This window comes from Larimichthys crocea, chromosome XIII (genome assembly GCF_000972845.2).
Source record: "Larimichthys crocea isolate SSNF chromosome XIII, L_crocea_2.0, whole genome shotgun sequence".
Taxonomy (NCBI): domain Eukaryota; kingdom Metazoa; phylum Chordata; class Actinopteri; family Sciaenidae; genus Larimichthys; species Larimichthys crocea.
In genome coordinates, this window is record NC_040023.1 from 48,622,906 (window position 1) to 48,646,002 (window position 23,097).

The 23,097-nt window shown below is 44.5% G+C and overlaps 1 protein-coding gene across 1 annotated transcript in view; it reads right to left on the bottom strand.

The window, feature by feature from the left end:
• Window positions 1–11,345: 11,345 nt before the first annotated feature.
• The window catches only part of LOC113747211 (glutamate receptor ionotropic, NMDA 1-like), a 45,638-nt gene continuing 33,886 nt past the window's right edge, over window positions 11,346–23,097 (bottom strand). The window contains exons 19-20 of the mRNA XM_027286021.1: window positions 14,783–14,890; window positions 11,346–12,333 (exon numbers count right to left, since the gene is read on the bottom strand). Coding sequence (XP_027141822.1) covers window positions 12,268–12,333; window positions 14,783–14,890 — 174 coding nt within the window. The 3' untranslated portion in view covers window positions 11,346–12,267. The remainder of the gene's footprint in view (window positions 12,334–14,782; window positions 14,891–23,097) is intronic.

The window sequence follows — 23,097 nt, forward strand, 5'->3', positions numbered from 1 at the left end:
CCGAGCGTCAGTGAACGCAGCGTAACGTCCACGCAGCGCGAGGCGGGAAAACCTCCGAAGAGGACGGAGACAAAATGTCCGGCAGCAGCGCTGAGGACGTTTGTGGCTGGCTGAGGTTTGTTTGGTGAAGGATGTTTGCCACATGAAGCAGGTAACAACATTTAGAGTCTTTATTATTATTGAACAACATCCAGCTCACACACAGCTAGCTGCTGCTAGCCACAGTAGCTCTGCCAGCGGCCGCCATCTTGTTGCAGTGACTCAGCAGGAAGTTCAAAGTAAACATGAAATAATCACGACCAGGACTTTCCTCAGGATTTAAAGTTCTGCTCCAAACAGCAGACGTGTGGCCGCGTCCAGCTCAGCCGGTACAGCGGCCGTCCCGCGTGTGAAGGCTCGGTCCGTGCTGTGGAAGCCGAGGGTTCGAGTCCGACCCGCGGCTCCTTCCCGCGTGTCGTCCCCGTCTCTCTGTCTCTGTCCACGTTCTGTCCTCTTCAGCTGTCGGTCAAATGAAGCTTGAAGAGACAAAGAGTCCAAGAAGAACGGTCCTCTCACAAACAGCAGACGTGGAGCTGCTTCACACGAGACCTGATGAACATCACAACCTGTTTGTGGACCACATGGAGACAAATGTAACGTACAGAGAGTCCCTGTGGCTGAGGACACCTGGACCTGGATCTGCTCACGGTACCAACAATGTGTCGTACTGACAGCACCCAACCGGGTCACACCGGGTCTGATCCGGTCTGATCCGGTCTGATCTGGTCTGGTCTGGTCTGATCTGGTCTGATCTGGTCTGGGCATCATGGGAAGTGTTTTCACCGTAGAGTCCATAGGAGTGGAAACACGCCGACCACGACTGAGACTGACTGAAGACTGAGACTGACTAAAGACTGACTAAAGACTGACTAAAGACTGAAGACTGACTAAAGACTGAGACTGACTAAAGACTGACTAAAGACTGACTAAAGACTGAAGACTGACTAAAGACTGAGACTGACTAAGGACTGGCTAAAGACTAACTAAAGACTGAAGACTGACTAAAGACTGAGACTGACTAAAGACTGAAGTCAGACTGAACTCTCTCCAGTGTTTTGAATTTGGACTGCAGGAATAATTTTAACCACTAGATGTCAGTGTTCCACATTTCTAACACTGGACAGTGTCCATTGTCCTCCACAGACTGAAGATCACAAAGACTGAAGACACTGAAGATTCAACAGGTTTGATTCCATGAAGCAGCTTCAGTCTGTCTTCAGTCTTCAGTCTTTAGTCAGTCTTTAGTCTTGGCTGCAGATCGATATCAGTCAGGATCGTTTCTTTGCAATACAGAAAGCAGAGGACCAACAGAAGACTGAAGTCATGTTAAGTTACTACTACAGTCTTTACGGTGAACCAGGTGATGACACATTCTTCCTCGGTCCACGGATAAGTTATGTTCAAGGCTCTGGTGGTAAAGACACGTACATCATTCCTAAAAATGGAGGGAAAACAACCATTAACAACTACGATCCTTCCAAAGCACAAGACACTCTTCATTTCAGTGTTGATTACAGCCACATTTACGTGTCTAAATCTGGAGATGATGTTGTGTTAAGGTATGAGGGCAGTCATACAGTGACCATAGAAGGATGGTTTTTAGGGGAACTGTATCGTCACATGAACATGATTTCAGGAGATGGTGTTTTATTTGAGATTTCGTCCACTGTGATTTCTTCTGTTCGGCTGGTGGCCAGAGGAATTAACAAGATGTTTGAGGAACATGGTGCACGAGTCGATTCATCAGAGCCACTTTTACGTAATGTTACCACCATCTTTGGGTCTCGGTATGATGACACGCTCATTGGGAATGAAGAGAAGAATGTGATAGATGGAGGCGGAGGTCGAGATCATTTGATTGGTGCTGAAGGAGAAGACATGTACATAGTTAAAGACAGACAGCAGTCTTCAGTGTTGATTGAAAATCACTCCAGAGACTTGAAAACAGACCTGGCAATAATAGAGGCAAATCTTCACACTTTTAAAGTCAGTGTAGAAGGTGATGATGTTGTTCTGAATGCTTTCCATGACAACACTGACAACACAGCGATCCGTGTGACTTTAATGAGGTGGTTCACATCTCCAGAAGAAAGACACTTGCATGTTGTCACAAAGGATTTGATCACGTTCACAATCTCAGATAACAAGGCTGACTGCCTGCACGGTGACCCGTTCACCAAGTGTATAAAAAGTCTCAGTATTGACTACAGCAAGTCTCCATCTCGTCTGGTGGTGGACCTTCAGGAGGACGAGGCTCTTCACAGTGTGACAGAGGTCCGTGGGTCAGATTTCAAAGATGTGATCAGAGCGAACAAAGAGCCCAACGTTATTGTTCCAGGAAGAGGAAATGACTTCATCCAGGGTAGAGGAGGAGAGGACTGGTACGTAATCACACCAGGTCAAGGAGTAAAAACCATCAACAATGAATCACCAGATCTCGCCTTGGACATTCTCTTCCTGAAAGAACAGTATCAGTTCATAACAAGTACTTGTGACAGACGGAGCATCATAATTTGGGTAAACGGTAGAAAAGAAGTTATTTTACAGAACTGGTTTGATTCAAAGAATTATCAGCACCTGCACATCAGGACCAGCGATGGAATAACAGCTGGATTCATTTCCAACCACAGCAACTGTGACACATCTTTAATGTTGCCCTTAACTGTTGATTATAGAAACCAGAAACCTGAATCACTCTTTTCATTCCAAACACGTTCAGGTAATGTAGAAGGCGTGTTCTCTTTCTCTGAGCTTGTTGAGTGTTTCACATACAGAAGCAAAAGTTCAACAGACAGACTCTTCTGTGGCCTTCAAGGCAAAATGATGAATGAGACCGATGTTGGTTCAGTGAAGGAAGTGTACGGCTCCTCAGGTTTCGACATCATAGTTGGGAACAGCAATGAAAACTTGCTTGATCCTCACACTGGGGGTGCAGTGATGTTTGGAGGAGAAGGAAAAGACACTTACGTAATCAAACATGGATACGGAAACAAGTTAATGATTGATAACTATGCAGAAGATCTGAATATTGATACTGTGTTGGTTGACATGGATTTCCTCAGTGGCAGTCGAATTGCACTGGACTCATCAGCACGAGATCTGAATGTGACGGTCGCGACAAAAGAGGATCTGTTAGTAATTAGTCTGCTCGACTACAACATCGGTTACCGACACCAGCACCTTGAATTTCAGAGCTCTGACGGAGTGAATTTTAAATTGAAATCACTAAACTCGACTGGAGACGTCCCTTTGTTTGACATTGAAGCTTTCAAAGTGACTCTGAAACAATCGCAGGTTGACTGCCATTTGGACCTCAACTCTCAGAGAAATCTGTCAAAGGTCCATACAGTGCAAGGCTGTCCCTCCGTGTCCAATGACATCCTAGGTAATGATCAAGACAATGCTCTAATTGGTGGGTGGAAGGATGACGCCTTGGAAGGAGGTGAAGGAGATGACACACTGATGGGAGGGAAAGGCGATGACATCCTCATTGGCGACTTGGGAGATGACACACTTTATGGCGAGGATGGAAATGACACTATGATGGGAAACTCTGGTCAGGATGTCTTCATTCCTGGACCAGGGGCTGATCTAGTGGACGGAGGTCCTGGCAGAGACACTGTTCTGTACACAGGTAAAGGGGTTTACGTTAACCTGATTACTGGACAAGGCCACTCTGCTGATGCTGAAGGCGACGTGTTGAAGGACATGGAGACGGTCATTGGCACCATCTATTCTGACATCTTGGTGGCTGGTTACGAAAGTTCTCTTCTCAAAGGCTCGGACGGCAATGACATCTTGGTGTCTACTGGTGGTGATTACCTGGTCGGGGGTGAAGGGAACGACATTTACGTGTTAGCTTTCCACGACAGTTCAGTCACCATTAACAACTGTGCAAAGGACAACGCCATGGACGTCTTGTACTTGAGCTCATGGACTATACCAATGTATGACTGCCAACTTTTATCTGATAGACTCCTTCTGACTTTCTATGGACCAAACCAAACTGCTGTTAAACTTGTACTGGAAGGCTGGACCAGTGATCATCATGAATGTGGTCATTTGAAGTTGGTTTATGGAGAGTTGGAGCTGTCAGTGGGTTGGATGGTATTTGGCTGTCAGGAGAAAAGATCTAATTGAAGAAAGCAGTTTGATCTTTAAACATGAGTTGGATCTCCTGCATCAGTTTCTGTCCTGTTGTGTTTTCTTTTTACAAACATGCAGATAATCAGTTCAAAGGGTATAACAACAGAAATGTTGAAGCAGAATCAGTTTCCATGATGGCTGATGGCTTCTCTGCATGCTGTCATTGTATCTTAATTTGTACTTTGTATTACTTTTAAATGGCATGACAGTTCCAAACAATGAGTGACTGTTGTTTTCTGTTGAAGAGCATGGTGTCTTAACTGCATCATATTTAGTATTCATTGCTGTCATTGTAGAGATATAGGTAACAGCCGTTTCTCTGAAGTCTGCTGAGATAAATAAATAAATGTATTTTCTCCTCACTTTCACTAGTTTCCTCATTAGAGAGCCTGATAGCGTAAAGAAGAAGGCAAACTTAAGGTTGACCGTACCTTTCCTTCGGTATGTTTCTTTGGAGCGCTACTCCTCCTGTAGTTTTTACATTTACATCATGTCTCAGTTTTTGTCAGGCCTATAGTTTACTTTTTATTGTTTGGTTTCTCTCACTTCCTGTCTGTGTTCATTATAGGTGTTTTCATTTCCTGTGTGATTGTCTATTGTTTTCACCTGTGCCTCGTTAGCTCCTCCCCCTCAGGTGTGTATATATACCTGCCTGTCCCAGAGTGTCTCTGTTACCCCGAAAACACACGACTCCGCTCCAGAACGGCTGCGTACTCCGCCGTTGGGCAGTTTTCACCACCCGCTGCAGTGCCTTGCACTCTGCGACTGTGCAGCTCCCATACCACACTGTAACACAGTTGGTCAGGATGCACTTGATCGCACAGCGGTAGAAGTTCACCATGACAGCTGAGGACAGGTGGTGTTTCCTCAGTGCTCTCAAGAAAAAGAGACACTGGTGAGCCTTCTTGACCAGGCCGGAGGTGTTGGTGGTCCTGGACAGGTCCTCCGAGATGTGGATCCCCAGGAACTTGTAGCTGGAGACACGTCGATGTGAATGGGGTCATGCATGCCTCCCCTCTTCCTCCATAAGTCCACGATAAGCTCCTTGGTCTTTGTGACGTTAAGGAGCAGGTTATTGTCAGTGCACCACATGGCCAGGTGCTGTACTTCCTCCCTGTAGGCTGTCTCATCGTTGTTGGTGATGAGGCCGATCACCGTGGTGTCATCGGCAAACTTAATGATGGATGATTGGATCCATACATCGGCTTGCAGTCATGGGTAAAGAGGGAGTAGCGGAATGGGCTGAACACACAACCCTGTGGTACACCTGTGTTGAGTGTGATGGTGGTGGAGCAGGAGTGGGCTGACCTAACATGCTGTGGTCTGTTGGTCAGAAAGTCCACAATCCAGTGGCAGAGGGAGGTGTTGATGCCCAGCTCTCCAAGTTTGGTGATCAGCTTGGAGGGGATGACGGTGTTAAATGCTGAGCTGAAGTCAACAAACAGCATACGCGCGTATGTGTTGTTGTTGTCCAGGTGTGTGAGCACAGAGTGCAGTGCTGAGGAAAGCATCGTCTATGCTCCTATTGCTGCGGTAGGCAAACTGGTGAGGGTCCAGTGTGGGTGGAAGGTTGGTTTTCAGGTGTGCCAGGACCAGTCGCTCGAAGCACTTCATAGCAATGGGTGTGAGTGCTACGGGGCGATAGTCATTCAGGCTGGAGTTCTTCGGCACCGGTACGATGGAGGTGGATTTGAAGCATGCCGGCTCAGCTGCTTGAGCAAGGGACAAGTTGAAAATGTCCGTAAAAACTCAGCGCATGCTCTGAGCACGCGGCCAGGGATGCCGTCTGGGCCAGCAGCCTTGCGTGCGTTGATCCGGCCCAGTGCGGTGAGGACGTCTGATGGGGTGAGTGTTAGGGGTTGGTGGTTTGCAGATGGTGTGATAATGGTAGCAGTCTCTTTGTTGTTCCTGTCGAAACGAGCATAGAAGTCGTTCAGCTCGTTCAGGAAGGAGACGTCTGTGGATGGCGGGGTGAAGCTGTTTGATTTGAAGTCGCTGATGACCCGAATGCCCTGCCACATGCGCCGGGGGTCGGAGTTGTTGAAGTGTTCCTCAACCCTCTGCTTGTAGCAGTGCTTGGCCTTTTTGATGCCCCTCTTCAAGTCAGCCCTGGATAAACTGTAGGCCTGTTCGTCACCAGTACTGAAGGCGGTGTTGCGAGCCTTCAGCAGGAGCCGCACCTCCCTGTTCATCCATGGCTTTTGATTTGGGTATGTGGTGATCCGTTTCTGTGTCGTGACACTGTCGATGGTGGTGTTGATATAGTCCAGTACAGAGGAGGTGAAGGTATCAATGTCTGTATGAGAGCCACAGGTAGCCTGAGAAGCAAACACACTCCAGTCAGTGTGTTGGAATCTGTCCTGGAGTGCAGTGTCGACTCCTGCAGGCCACACCTTGATGGTCTTTGTTGATGGCTTCTCACGTTGGATGAGTGGTGAGTACTTAGGGATGAGGAACAGAGAAACATGGTCTGACTGTCCCAGGTGGGGGAGGGGGGTCGCGGTGTAGGCTCTGGCCATGTTTGGGTGAACATGATCCAGAGTTTTGTAACATACATTGCCATCTCTCTAATCCCAGATTGTGTAGACGATACTTCAGTGGAGTGCCAGGGGACCATTTATTAAGTTTCTCAGGGGTTATGTATGTCCTCATTAACCACTTATGTTGTAGAAGTTTCATGCGAGCATTAATGGTTTGTGTTTGAGCTTTCATACAAGCTGTCACCCACTCAGCTTCTTCGATATCTTCCTTAAGGACATGGAGTTTAGATATTGTGTATCCTGATGACACTTTGATGAAATGAAGTGCTTCAGTTCTAAGTATTTAAAAAAGTGTTGTTTTGGAATTGAATATTTCACACAAAGGTCGTTAAATGTTAGTAAAGTGCCCTGAACATATAAGTCTCAAATTTTTTGCACCCCCGTCGGCCCATACCTGAAAACCACCATCTGCCCGGCCAGGAGTGAACTGTGCATTACTCCAAATAGGTGAAAACTGAGAGATGGGAGGTGTATCACCAACATGTCTATGAGCTTTGAACCATATATCAATAGAGTTTTTAAGGATGGGATTTGTAGTTTTTTTCTTTTAGTTTTAAAATCTGCTGAATATAAATATAGGCTTAGTGGCAGCTTAGATATTGATGCTTGCTCAATATGAACCCATGCTGGAGAGGAATGTGTGACAAAGAAAAAACATAGCACTGCACAGCTGAGGCCCTGTAATACCACTGTAAACTGGGCATCTGTAATCCACCCCTATCATATGGCAAATACAATAATCTGAGTCTTAATCTAGGTTTTCGGTTGTTTCAGATAAACCTACAGAATGCATTATTAATTTCTTTAAAAAAGGATTTTGGCAGTGGCATTGGAAGTGATTGAAACAAATATAAGAATTTTTCGGCAAGATAGTCATCTGAATTATGTTGATCCCTGGTGAGTAGATTGCTCCAAGATGTGCCGTAAAGCGTTACGTACTTCTCCCGGCCCAGAGCCCAAAGTTACATAGTGTGAGAACAGACGTACGAATGACAGAGACACCGTTCAGCTGATCACAGGTCAGAGTGGATCAACAGGAGGTCACAGACGGTAGATTAACGTTAGTTTAATGTTAGTTTATCAGAGGACAAGTTTATCAAGTTTTAGTTCTTTAATTGAACTAAAGATGTTTAATAGTTTGCTTACGCTGCAGATGCATTTTCTGATCCATGAAGGAAGATTTTATTTTCACCATTTTCTTTTATTACAGAAAACTTAAATCTGACACAAATGTTTCACTAAACATTTACTTCTGTTTTTCTAATAATCAATAATTCATTAATCTTTCCAGGAACATCACAGCTTCCTCTTACTTTCTGTCCCGGATTCAGGACTCAGTGGGACCAGTAAAATAAAGTGTTACCGGTTGTTCTGGTCTTTGTGGTAAAAACTGTGAGATCAGACACAAAACTGAAACAGTTCAAAGGTTGAAGTGCTGCACAGAAGGAGGAAGGAGGGAAACTTCCTCTACAGTTTCAGTGTTTAAGACAGAACATCCAACGACTCTTCTTCTTCTTCTTCTTCATTACAGCAGTTTAATGTAGCTGTAGCTCTTTACTAAACTGACATCAGATCAGTCTACACGTGATTATATATTTAATACAAACAGGAGTGAGACGACATCATCAAGGAAATAAACTCCACCAACAAGAAGTTGATTTAGTGCTTTTTACATCCAATAAAAATCATTAACGAAAAATAAAGACAAAGAATAAAACCTTTATGACATCACAACATGATGTCACATCATGACATCATAGTATAGCGGTCAGGGCGAGCTACGCGAACACAGAGTAACTTTAAAAAACGTGTTCTATGTTTAAATGTTCTATATGTTCCATGTTCTATATGTTCCATGTTCTATATGTTCCATGTTCTATATGTTCCATGTTCTGTTATCAGTTCTATATGTTCCATGTTCTATATGTTCCGTGTTCTATATGTTCCATGTTCTATATGTTCCATGTTCTGTATGTTCCATGTTCTGTATGTTCCATGTTCTATATATTCTATGTTCTGTTGTCTGTTCTATATGTTCCATGTTCTGTTGTCTGTTCTATATGTTCCATGTTCTGTTGTCTGTTCTATATGTTCCATGTTCTGTTGTCTGTTCTATATGTTCCATGTTCTGTTATCTGTTCTATATGTTCCATGTTCTGTTGTCTGTTCTATATGTTCCATGTTCTGTTGTCTGTTCTATATGTTCCATGTTCTGTTGTCTGTTCTATATGTTCCATGTTCTGTTGTCTGTTCTATATGTTCCATGTTCTGTTGTCTGTTCTATATGTTCCATGTTCTGTTATCTGTTCTATATGTTCCATGTTCTATATGTTCTATGTTCTGTTGTCTGTTCTATATGTTTTATGTTCTGTTATCTGTTCTATATGTTCTATGTTCTGTTGTCTGTTCTATATGTTCCATGTTGTTATCGGTTCTATATGTTCAATGTTCTATATGTTCCATGTTCTATATGTTCTATGTTCTGTTGTCTGTTCTATATGTTCCATGTTCTATATGTTCCATGTTCTGTTGTCTGTTCTATATGTTCCATGTGATTTGTGTGTCTGAAAACTTTATGATGGTGTAAATGTTCCGTGTGCACTAAACAAAACAAAGCTGAACTTTGAACGTGGAGAACATGGAGAACATTTAAGTGATGTTCCAGGTGGAAAGTGAACCGTGTCCGGTGCAGCTCCCCTTTAATACAGCATCAGTGTTAACATGAAGAGAACTGAGCAGAATGAGACTGAGAACAACACAACGTTATGTCAGACGTCCATCTGACTTCAGGTTCAAGATTCTGTGGAGCACCAGCCTGCAGAGGAGTGATGAAGACCACGACGATGAACGTTCAGGTCAGGTGTCCCTTCAAAATAAAAGTCTCAGGTGGTAAATTATTTTTATTTATGATACAGTGACTCTCTATTGCTGCTCTTAATGTGAAGCCCGCAGGAAGTAACCAGTGTGCCACTGTAATTAAGATCGTTGATATTGTTAGTACTAGATTGTTTAATTAGTAGAATATTGAATTAAAGGTAAAAAAAAAGTATAGCAATTATTGATTTATTGACAGTTAACTAACTAACAGACTAATTTACCCAAGCATCAGCAGAAGTGTTAGCATTAGTGTGGGCTAATTGTTTTCATTAGTCATGTTTACATTTACATTTGGAACTAGCTTGTTAGCTTTAGCTGCTACGTAAGCATTGGACGTTAGCCTGAGAGTCACATTCAGAAACTCTAATGTTGGTACAGTATGTTTGTTTTTCAGTGTTCTTCTTTAACTTTTAAAATAACCAAACAGGTTTCTATTCTATCATCCTGGTGCTAACGAACCTTCATTCAGGTTAATTAACACAAACTGTGTTTCACGTCTCTGCAGGCTGTTTTTCAGAATAAACTTTCAACGTGTACGGTTCTGTAAAATGACAATTTCCTGTTCCAGTGAGGCTCTCCGCTCAGGTCGGTTGTAGTTTTCATGCACGCGCATGTTTTCTGCGAACATGTCAAACTTCAGAGACTGCAGCTACGTCACCTCTGCAGCGTGAAAACCTCCTAACTCCAGCGGGCCTGTGTGGGCAGGCCTGGGATGGACTTGGGAGGTTTTCACAGGACACTGTTAGGTTGGAGTTACCGAGACTGACATCATTAGCAGAGACACAGTGGCGCTGGGACTACATGTCCCATCATGCCCTGGGACTGTCAGGTGGACAGTGGGTGGAGCCTCTGATTCAGGAAGTGCTTAAAGCTGCAGTTAAAGATCATGAATAAAAATATGAATTAAACTAAAACAACATTTCATGTTTGTTTCAAACATGTTTTGAAATAAAATAAATAAATAAACAATAAGTTTGTTGTTTATAGAAAAAAATGCTTCCTGTTCCTGTCAAAATAAAAGTCGTATTAAAAGTTATTTAAAATAAAAACAAGATGCCTGAACTTCATTAAGGATATATATTATAATTACAATAACCTTAATCATTAGTGGTAATGTGTTCATTAATTCACTTTAACATAATTTTTTATATAAAACAGTTCAACTCTCCACAAATAAAAATTATTTTAAAAGTTATGAACTTCCTGTTTTGTGTGTACGACATCTTATATAGTTTGAAACACTAATGTTTGATCATTTTAACTTCCTGTTTTTATAAATAACACAACAGATAGAGGAACTGCTTACTAACATTTGTAACCAGAGCTTTCATTATAATCTCATGGACTTCATCAACAGGGAAATATTTAATCTAATTAACATCTAAGTCCTCCAGTTTTAGACATTTATTTGTTTTTATTGACTTCTTATAAAAGTTTTATCTGAATTATTGAAAGAAACTGTCAAGACTACATTACCCATGAGCTTCAGTGCCTCAGAGCCATGACAGATCCTGGTTCAGTCTGGTTCAATAATCCAAGAGACGTTGTAAAGAAACTTCCTGTCCCAGAGGCTCGGCCCACCATCCACACCTTGACCGGGGATCAGGTCCTGATCAATCAATCGTCAGGTCCCCGGTCAATCAATCGATCGACCAACAGGTTCCCCTTCGGTCGACAGGTCCCCAGTCAAACGGTTGGTCGACAGGTCCTCAGTCAATAATTGGTCGGTCGGCAGGTCCCCTGGTCCCCAGTCAAACGATTGGTCAGTCGACAGGTCGCCAGTCAAACGACTGGTCGGTCAACAGGTCCCCTGATCCATCGACAGGTCCCCAGTCAAACGATTGGTCAGTCAGTGGGTCCCCAGTCAAACGATTGGTCAGTCAACAGGTCCTCAATCAAATGATTGGTCGGTCAACAGGTCCCCTGATCCATCGACAGGTCCCCAGTCAAACGATTGGTCAGTCGACAGGTCCCCAGTCAAATGATTGGTCGGTCAACAGGTCCCCTGATCCATCGACAGGTCCCCAGTCAAATGATTGGTCGGTCGACAGGTCCCCTGAGCCATCGACAGGTCCCCAGTCAAACGATTGGTCAGTCGACAGGTCCCCAGTCAAACGATTGGTCAGTCAACAGGTCCCCTGAGCCATCGACAGGTCCCCAGTCAAACGATTGGTCAGTCAACAGGTCCTCAGTCAAACGACAGGTCCCCTGATCCATCGACAGGTCCCCAGTCAAACGATTGCTTGGTGGACAGGTCCCCAGTCAAACGATTGCTTGGTGGACAGGTCCCCAGTCAAACGGGTCAGTCAGCAGGTCCCCAGTCAGTCGACAGGTTCCCTGATCCATCGACAGGTCCCCGGTCGGTCGATCGATCGACAGGTTTTGGATTTCAGGAGCTCGAGTTTCCGGTGACAAACTGATTGATGATCGATAATTTGGTGTAATCAATCAGTGTGACAGACAGGAAACAGAATCAACTGTACAACATCAAAGAGATCACCAAAATAAAATAAACTAGAAACACTCCTTTCAAAATAAAAGACATCTGTCTGAAAACGGCTACAAGCAGAGCAAGGCGAGTGTGTGTGTGTGTGTGTGTGTGTGTGTGTGTGTGTGTGTGTGTGTGTGTGTGGCTCAGCAGCAGCAGTGAAGCTCGCTCTCTCTCTCAGACCACGGTGCTGACGGAGGGATCTGATAGGTTGAGCTGCCCGGTGATGTCAGTCGGGTACGGCTGCAGAGAGACGGAGAGAAACGAGGAAACACGTTAATTAAACATTCGTCAGATCAAAGATGGCCGACGTCTGATTTCATGCTTTTACATTAAAGTAAAAATAAAAAAAAAACTATTATTGTTTAATCAGTATTGTTGCTATGGTTACATGAGCTGGGCCACTTTGATTTTAGGAAAATTAAAATAAACTTAAAATCTTTACATAGAAAATATCATTAACTTTTTTAACATTGTTAAATTATTATTAATTAAATCAAAACAGAAAACAGATTTATGCAAGTTTTAATTTGATCATTTTCTTCTTCGAGGCTCTAATTCAACATCATGTGATCTCAGAGAGTCAGGTCACGCCGAGGTTGATGAGGTCGCGGGCTTTGACGAGGACACAGTCTTGACAAGGTCACGTTCTTGACAAGGTCGTGTTCTTGGTGAGGACACGTTCTTGGCGAGGACACGTTCTTGACAAGGTCGTGTTCTTGGTGAGGACACGTTCTTGACAAGGTCACGTTCTTGACAAGGTCGTGTTCTTGGCGAGGACACGTTCTTGGCGAGGACACGTTCTTGATGAGATCGCAGCTTAATGAGGTCACGTTCTTGACAAGGTCACGTTCTTGACAAGGTCACGTTCTTGACAAGGTCGTGTTCTTGACAAGGTCGTGTTCTTGGCGAGGACACGTTCTTGGCGAGGACACGTTCTTGGCGAGGACACGTTCTTGGCGAGGTCGCAGCTTAACAAGGTTGCGGGTTCGAGTTTGACTCATGGTTTGATCTAAATTTGACTTCCTGTGAGTTTCTGAACTTTTTGTCGATTCAATTCGCCTGTTGGTTACCATAGAAACAGATACCGGCAAACCCCTACATGTTGCTGAGAAACAGCAGTTTCATCACTGTTAGCATTAGCCTTTAGCATTCAGACACTGTCGGCTTCAGCTTTGTCTGAAGCTGTAAACATTCAAGTTCCTAATTTTCTATGTGTTTCCTGTAAAGACGGGAAGCTCTGGAGGGACCTGTCCTGGATATCGATTGGTGTTTATAGTGCGTGTAGAGCTCTGGTTGACTGTTAAGCTGTCCTGTTAGCTCGCTCTCAATAATACAGTACTGAGGCCTGAGTCAGCTAAGCTAACCTAGATGCACGGCTCCAGAGAAAGCGTTTGATTGGATGATAAATAAGTACACGCCCCGAGTGCAGGATGACATCATCAACAAGTTTTTCAAACTCTAAAATTTCATGAAGAAGAAGAATGAATCGAGACTGATTCTCTGATCTGACGTCTGAACAGGAAGTGATGTGTTGTTGTGTTTTGGGTCTACAGGTCGGTCGTGCTTGCAGAGGAGGACAGAGGCAGTGTGTGTGTAGTACAGCATGTAGTCTGGACACCATTCAAATCCACCGAGAGAAGAAGAAGAAGAAACACTCATATAGAAAATAAAGAGAGATGATCACAAAGAGAGAAATGAGTTAGAGGCTGACCCTGCCACCCGTCTGTCACTGAACATCAACGCTCTGTTCAGTGACTGACAAACTGCTGTGGATTAAAAAGATCTGAGGTGTGTCTGACGAGAACAGCTTCACCGCTCTGAAAAGAAAGAAGAGATGCAGCTGGCGGCACACGCAGGTTATAACCATCATCCACTTCTACATTTTTAATGAACTCAGGATTCATAACAGCTCCTGCAGGACGAGCAGAGCTGTAACGAGAGTCATTCATTAGCCCAAACATCGTCAGCTCTGAAGCTCGCTGGAAATGAGATGAGTTAGCGTCCGTGATGAGGCCGCCCTGCGAGGACCAGAGCTCATCGTTAGTGGGAGACAAATGAGACGTCTCTGTGGACGTCAGTGGGATGTTCAGAGGGCGAGATGGAGGGATAGAGAGATGACAGGAGAGGAAAATAAACGACAGAACAGGAATGACAACGAGACAAAGGACAGGACAAAAACAAGAGAGGAGCGGTGAGAGGACAGAACGTCCACAGGAGAGGAGAGACCACACAGTCTGACCCTCTTCATGTCTCCTTTGCAAGAGGACGACACGAGCCCTGACCTGACGGGACGCTTCCTGTCTTCACTCTGTTTCCTGTCTTCACTCTGTTTCCTGTCTTCACTCTGTTTCCTGTCGTCTGTCTGTCTGTCTGTCTGAGGGACGGATGATGGAGGCGGGAAGAGAAAGATGGCTGACTGACAGACAGGCGGCTGTGAAGAATCAGCAGGGAGATGATGGAGCTGGTGATGAGATGACAGGAGAGGAGGTGACGAGAAGATGAATGAAAAAAGTGATGAAAGAAAAAATTAGTGAAGAAGAGAGGAACATGAAAAAATGACAAAATATGAAAATAAAGAAAGATGGAGGATAAAAGGAGAACAGGAGGAGGTGGAGGAGAAGAGGACAGGAGGAGGAGGATGAGAGGAGGACAGGAGGAGGAGGCGGATAGGTTGTCTTCATCTCCTTACCGTGGCGTCCCCGGAGGCCCTACGGCGTTTGAGGTCGGAGGTCGAAGTGATGGACCTAAAAGAGGTTTTCAGTTTGGGCTCGGGCTCTGCTCTACCACTTTTCCTATCCTAAAATAAATCATACGATAGGTGCACACACACATTAACACGCAGCAGACCACTACACACCTCTGTGCACTGAAGATCAGCTGCTATCATGGAGTATCATATCGTATAACAGTCTAATGTACTGTAATGTAGTGCAATGTAGCGTAATGTCATATAATGTAGTCTAATGTAGTGTAATGTAGTCGAATGTAGTATAACGTAGTATAATGTAGTGTAATGTAGTGCAATGTAGTGTGATGTAGTGTAATGTAGTATAATGTAGTGTCATGTAGTGTAATGTAGTCTAATGTAGTCTAATGTAGTGTGATGTAGTCTAATGTAGTGTAATGTAGTATAATTTAGTGTAATGAAGTGTGATGTAGTCTAATGTAGTGTAATGTAGTCTAATGTAGTGTAATGTAGTCTAATGTAGTGTAATGTAGTGTGATGTAGTCTAATGTAGTGTAATGTAGTATAATGTAGTGTAATGTAGTGTAATGTAGTATAATGTAGTCTAATGTAGTGTAATGTAGTATAATTTAGTGTAATGTAGTGTGATGTAGTCTAATGTAGTATAATGTAGTGTAATGTAGTATAATGTAGTGTAATGTCATATAATCTTTAAAATTTAAAATGTTACTTAAGTGTTGTTAAAGTGTTTTAAACAGATGGCTGGAACATCAAAAATCACACACCTGTACCTCACACCTGTACACCAACCTAACACAGACACTGTTGAATAGCTCACCTGCTGCTACAGGTGACCAACTTCCTGTTCTCTAGGTGCTACACCTATGTGACATCACACCTACACAGCTGTGCCAGATGTGTAGGTGTGATGTCAGGCGCCCGTGAGGTGTTTCAGGTACAGCTGTGCACGAATGTTGATGTGTTCCAGCCGTCATGGAGTCGTAACAATCACACGTGAACACGCTTTGTCCGTGTGTGTGTGTGTGTGTGTGTGTCTGTCCTGTCTCGGATGAAATGGCGTTCCGGTAAAACTCGAGAGCGTCGCTCAGTTTTACCGCCTGCAGCCACAAACAGGAAATCAACAACATGAGGCTCAAACACAGAAACAGGAAGTCGATCACATGAAGCAAAGGAAACGTCTCCTGTAGGGAGGGGAGGTGAGGGGGAGGTGAGGGGGAGGCGAGGGGGAGGTGAGGGGGAGGCCAAAGATGGATGAGGTCACATGGGGTCATTATAGCAACACTGAGCTGCTATAATGTCACCTGTGCAGGTGTATGGAACAGTAAACAGGGGGTGGGGTGGGCGGGGCAGCAACACATGACGATGGCGAGCGCAGTGTTTGACCTCTAACATCAGTCACACTTTGACCTTTGACCCATCACAGTGAACTCTCATTGCAGTGTGTTGTTGTTGTTGTGTATTTTCCTTCAGTCAACAGAAAAACACACGACAGCAGCAAAGCAGAGTTTATATCCGACAACCTGTCAACACACTGACAATCAAACACATCGATCAGAGAGGAAGACTTTAAAGAACATCATGAACCTTCATCCTGTCAGCTGACTCGCCCTGATACACTACAAGGTGATCTGCAGACGCCATGATGGAAACACTGATCAGCAGCAGAGCTGAAGCTAATATAGCTAAGCTAACACGGCTAACACTGACGATCCAGCTGGTTTGGAGCTAATGCTAATGTAGCTAACTGCTAACATAGTCAATGTTTTGGACCTCGCTAGTTTTGGGAAGCAGCTAACATAGCTAACTGATAATATAAGCTAATGTTGTAGATTTGACTACATTTGACATGTTAGCTCACTGCTAACATTAGCAGTGAGCTAATATTAGCAGTGAGCTAACATTAGCTCACTGCTAATATTAGCTCACTGCTAACGTTAGCTCCTATTATCTGATATTAAAGATTGCTACGTAGTGAAGCGCTAACTGTGGTTAGCTCGGTCAACCATGTAGCTAACTGAACTGACTCAGCCCGGGATGCCAGGAGCCAAAAAAAACACCTGTTCGGACTGGTGACACTGCTGTTCAGAGGTTTGTCGCGTGTTACTGTTAGACGGGACAGATGCGGTTCAGAGGTTCTGTCGTGTGTTCACTGTTAGACTGGACACTGCCGGTTCAGAGTTCTGTCGCTGTGTCACTGTTTAGACTGGACACGCGGGTTCAGAGGTTCTGTCCTGTGTTCACTGTTGACTGGCAATGCTGGTTCAGGGTTCTCACTGTGTTCACTGTTAGACTGACACTGCTGGTTCAGAGGTTCTGTCGCTGTGTTCACTGTTAGATGGCACACTGCGGTTCAGAGGTTTGTTGCTGTGTTCGCTGTTAGACCGGACACTGCCGGTTCAGAGGTTCTTGCTCGTGTTCACTGTTAGACCGGACACTGCTGGTTCAGAGGTTCTGTCGCTGTGTTCACTGTTAGTCGGACACTGCCGTGATGTCACACTCTGATCATGTGTGTGTGTGTGTTGTGCCTGTGTTCTCTGCGTTCACACACAGAGTCCAAACTGTTTGGAACTGTGCCACCAGCGTCCTGCAGTCCTCATGAAGTTCCCGTTGCTGATCCTCGAGATCTTTGCCATAACTTGCTAATATGTGTGTGTGAGTGGACAGGAGGGTGAGAGAGAGCATAGCAGCAACAAACACTCATCTGCTTCTGTGACAGCTGGACAATATTCATTATTATGACACTCTGACTGATGATGACGTCACAGTTGACTTTCCTGCAGCAAACAACACGGTAGAGCGGGGGATCCAGGAAGGATCTCAGAGGAGCGTTTTGTAGTCCATCTTCTGGACTTTGTAGTTTTACACAGATCACGTCCAACAACATTCACCGTCGCTTCATCCCCTTCCCTTCACATCTGTCTCATCTCCTCTCCTTCACATCTGTCCTCATCACCTTCCTTCACATCTGTCCTTCATCTCTAACTTTAATCATTTCTGCAGCTAAGCCGTCATCCTGTCTCTTAGACTCCATCCCAACCAGGTTGCTCAAGGAGTTTTCCTGTAGTTAATAATTCGTTATTGGATAGATTAATCTGTCTTTATTATCGGATATGTACACATCCTTTAAGGTAGCTGTAATTAAACCTCTTCTTAAAAAGCCCAATCTAGACCCAGAGGTCTTAGCCAACTACAGACCGATATCAAACCTCTCCTTTTCGTCTAAGATACTTGAGAAAGCTGTAGCAATCAGCTGTGTGACTTTCTCCCATAACATAGTCTCTTGGAGGATTTTCAGTCAGGATTTAGAGTGCATCATAGCACAGAGACCGCATTAGTAAAGTTACAATGACCCTCCAATGGCACTCAGACAAAGATCATCTCTGTACTTGTCCTGTTAGATCTTAGTGCTGCATTTGACACCATTGACCATCAATTCTTTACAGAGACTGGAACATCGAATGGCATCAAAGGAACCGCCCTAAGCTGGTTTAAATCGTATTTCTTAGACGATCTCAGTTTGTTCAGTCAATGATGAATCCTCCATGCAGACCAAGTTTGTCATGGAGTCCCACAAGGTTCTGTACTTGGACCCCTTCTATTCAGTTTATATTGCTTCTTTGGGAACATTATTAGAATCATTCTATCAATTTTCATGTTATGCTGACGACACCCAATTATATTTATCGATCAGCCTGATGCAACCAATCAGTTAACTAAACTCCAAGCATGCCTTAAGGATATAAAAAGTTGGATGACCTACAATTTTTTGGATGTTAAATTCAGACAAAACTGAAGTTCTTGTAATTGGACCCAAACACTCAGAAACCTCTTTCTAGGACTTAGTTACTTTAGATGGGATCACCCTGGCCTCCAGCTCCACTGTAAAGAATCTTGGAGGGGTGTTTGATCAGGAGTTTGTCCTTTAACGTCCACATAAAAACAAATTTCGAGGACTGCATTCTTCCACTTACTAACATAGCTAAAAATCGAGAGCATTGTCTCTCAGGCGGATGCAAAAAAACACTAGTCCACGCATTTGTTACTCTCGCTGGACTATTGTAAACTCTTTGTTTCAGGCTGCTCCAATAAGTCTCTGAGGATTTGCAGTAATTCAGAATGCTGCTGCACGTGTTCTGACAGGACCAAGATCAGAGATCACATCTCTCCCATTTTGGCTTCCTTGCATTGGCTACCTATTAAATCTAGAATAGAATTTAAAGTTCTCTTCTCCTTACTTACAAAGCTCTCATGGGCAGGCACCATCTTATCTAAAAGAGGCTCATAATACCTTATTACCCTCTAGAACACTGCGCCTCTCAGGACGCTGGGTTCCTTGTGGTTCCTATGTTTCCAAAAGTAGATTGGGAGCCAGAGCTTTCAGCTTCGGCGCCTTCTTCTGTGGAACAAACTACCTTTCGGGTTCGGGAGGCAGACACGGTCAACACCTTTAAGAATAGACTTAAGACTTTCCTTTTGATAAAGCCTATAGTTAGGGCTGGCTCAGGTCATCCCTTAGTTATGCTGCCATAGGATACACTGCCGGGGACCCCACCGCGGGTTATGCCAGCCAGGCACGGTATGGTTGAAGATGCACACATCTCCCTTACCGAAACTCTCCTCTCTCTCTCTCTTTCTATCTCTATTTTCTCCCTCTCTCTCTCTCTCCTCTCTTCTCTCTCTCTCTCTCATATATATATAATATATATTAAATTATATATATCCTCTCTATATATATCTCTCCTATATTCTTATTCTCACTCTCTCTCAATATATATATATACTCTATGCTTATATGATTGTCTCTCCATACTCCAATAGCTGGGTGCATGCTCATTAATGCATGTTACTAACCAAACTTCCCCGGAGTTTCTGTGCTCTGTCGTCCAGCAGGTTCTCGTGGATCGTGGCTGCTGGTGATCCGCATGACGCCACTACATATATATTACTGTCATTATTACTACCATATCTGTTACTGTAATCATTATCTAATTCATTATAATTCATTGTCATTTTATCAGTCATGTTTGTGTTGATTTGTCGTACAGTGACATCATGCACGTCGTGTCCGTCTGGGAGGGATCCCTCCTCTGTGGCTTCCGAGGTTCTTCCACCTTTTTTCCCTGTTAAAGGTTTTTTGTGGGCAAGTTTTCCGTCACTGGAACGAGGGTCTAAGGACAGAGGGTGTCACTCCCTTACAGATTGGAAAGCCTCAGAGGAAAATGGACTGTGACTTGGGCTTACTACAAATAAAATTGATTTGATTTGATTTGATCTCTCTCCTGTCCACATCTGTCCTCAACTTCACCTCTCCTTCCCAATCTGTCCTCATCCTACCTCTCCTTCACATCTGGTCCTCATCACTCTACCTATGCATACATCTGTCCTCAATCTACGTCCTGTAACTCCTTCACATCAGTCCTCATCCATCCTCTCCTTCCTCACTGTCCTCATCTCCCTCTCCTTCACATATGTCCTCATCTCCTCTCACTTCACAATACTTCTGTCATCAATCTCCTCTCCTCTCACATCTGTCACTACATATACTATACTCCTTCACATCTGTCCTCATCACCTCTCCTTCACATCTGTCTATCACCTCTATTCACATCTCCTTCATCTCTTCTCCTCAACTGTCACTCTCCTATCCTCTCCCACATCTGTCCTCAGTCTTCCGTCACATCTGTCCTAGCTAATCCTCCTTCCAACATAGGTACATGTAATTCTACATCCTCAAATATTTTACTCCTCACTCGTCACCCTTCCATATGTCATCAACTCTCCTTCACATCTGTCCCATACCTCTCCTTCAAATCTGTCCTCATCCCTCCTTCAATCTGTTCATTCTCCTCATCTTCACATCTGTCCTCACACCTGCTCCTTCACATCTGTCCTCCTCCCTCTACTTCCTCATCGTCTCCTCACTCCTCTCACATCTCGTCACCTCTCATCTCCTCTCCTTCACATCTGTCCTCATCACCCTCTTCACACATCGGTCCTCATCCCTCTCTCACATCTGTCCTCACTCCTTCCTTCCAACATCTGTCCTTCATCTACCTCCTCTCTCACTCTGTCCATCCATCTCCTTCAGTCTGTCCTCATCACCTTCACTTTCACATCTGTCTGCTAACCTTCTCCTCACATATGTCCTATCACCTCCTCTCCTTCACATCTGTCCTCATCTTACAACTCTCATACGTCACATCTGTCTCATCTCCTCTCACTTCACATCTGTCCTCATACCTCTCCTTCAATCTGTCCCATCTCCTCTCCTTCACATCTGTCACATTCCACTCTCTCCCTTCACATCTGTCCTCGATCGCCCTCCATATGCTCTCTACCGTCCGTCATCTTGCTCTCATCTCCCTCTCCTGTCACATCTGTCTCTCATCCTCTCGCATTCACATCGTCCTCACTCCTTCCTTCACCTCTGTCCTCATCACTTCTCCTGCACATCTGTCTTTCCTCACCTCTCCTTCACATCGTCGCATCTCTTCTGCCTGTCACATCTGTCATCATCACCTCTCCTTCAATCTGTCCTCATCATCCTCCCGTTCACATCTGTCCTCATCACCCTCACTTCACATCTGTCCTCACACCTCTCCTTCACATCTGTCCTCATCATCCTCTCTTCACATCTGTCCTCATCTCCTCTCCTTCACTGTCCTCATCTCCTCTCCTTCACATTATGTCATCATCACCTCTCCTCAGTATGTCATTCTCTCCTTCACTTCACATCTGTCCTCATCTGCATCTCCTTCACATCTGTCCTCATAACCTCTCCTTCACAATCTGTCCTCATCAACTTCCTTCACATCGTCCTCTCTCATCCTCTCCTTTCACATCTGTCCTCATCTTCCTCTCCTTCACATCTGTCCTCATCACCCTCTCTTATCATCTGTCCTCATTCTATCCTCTCCTTCCACATCTGTCCTCATCCCTCTCCTTCCACTGCTCCTCATCTCTCTCTTCAACGTCCTCTCTCTTACATCTGTCCGCATCTCCTCTCTTCACATCTGTCCTCATCTCCTCTCCTTCCCTACCTGTCCTCACTCTACTCTCTCACATCTGTCCTCATCAACTCCTTCTCCTTCACTTGTCCTCATCACCTTCTCCTTAACACTGTCCTCATCTCTCTCCTTCACATTCTTGTCCTCATCACCTCTCCATTGACATCTGTCCTCACCTCACCTCTCCGTCATCATCTGTCATCATCTCTCCCTTCACATCTGTCTCATCTCCTTCCTCACAGTCGTCCTCATCTCTCTCCTTCACATCTGTCCTCATCACCTCTCTTCACATCGTCTCTCATCACCTCTCTTCACATCTGTCCTCATCTCCTCTCCTTCACATCTGTCCTCATCTCCTCTTTCACACTGTCCCTCATCTCCTCTCTTCACATCTGTCATGTCCTCATTCACATCTGTCCTCATCACCTTCCTTCAGTCTTCCTCATCTTCCTCTCCTTCACATCTGTCCTCATTCCTCTCCTTCACATCTGTCCTCATCACTCTTCCTTCACATCTGTCCTCATCTCCTCTCTTCACATCTGTCCTTCATCGCCTATCCTTCACAATCTGTCCCTCATCTTCCTCTCACTTACATCTGGTCCTCCACATTTCTATCCATCATTCACCTCTCCGTCAATCTGTCCATCACCTTCTTCCACATCGTCCTTTCACTCCTTCTAATGTCATCTCACTCTCCTTCACACTGTCCTCATTCTCCTCTCCTTCACATCGTGCTCCTTCACATCTGTCCTATCACTCTGTCCTGCATTCTCCTTCCTGCACTATCTGTCATCATCTCCTCTCCTTCACATCTCCTATCCTCATCACTCAGTCTTCTCTTCACATCTGTCCTCATCTCCTCTCCTTCAATCGTCCCTAATCACCTCTCCTTCACATCTGCCTCATCTCATCTATCCTTCACATCCTCACATCTGCCTATCCTGCCATCATTCTCAATTCCTCTACTATTCCTCATCTCCTCTCCTTCACATCTGTCATCATCCCTCTCCTTCACCATTGTTCACATCGTCTCTCTCCTCTCCTCACATGATCTGTCCTTCAATGATCGTCAATATCATCCTATCACTGTCAGTCTCCTCTCCTTCATCTGCCTCTCTCTCTCACTATCTGTCCTCATCTCCTCTCCTAACTGTTCCTCATCTCGTCCTTCACATTTGTCCTCATCTCCCTCCTTCACATCTGTCTAGTCTCCTCAATCTGTCCTAATCCTTACTCCATCACTTCACATTGTCCTCATTCCATCACTCACACTGTCCATGCTCCTCTTCT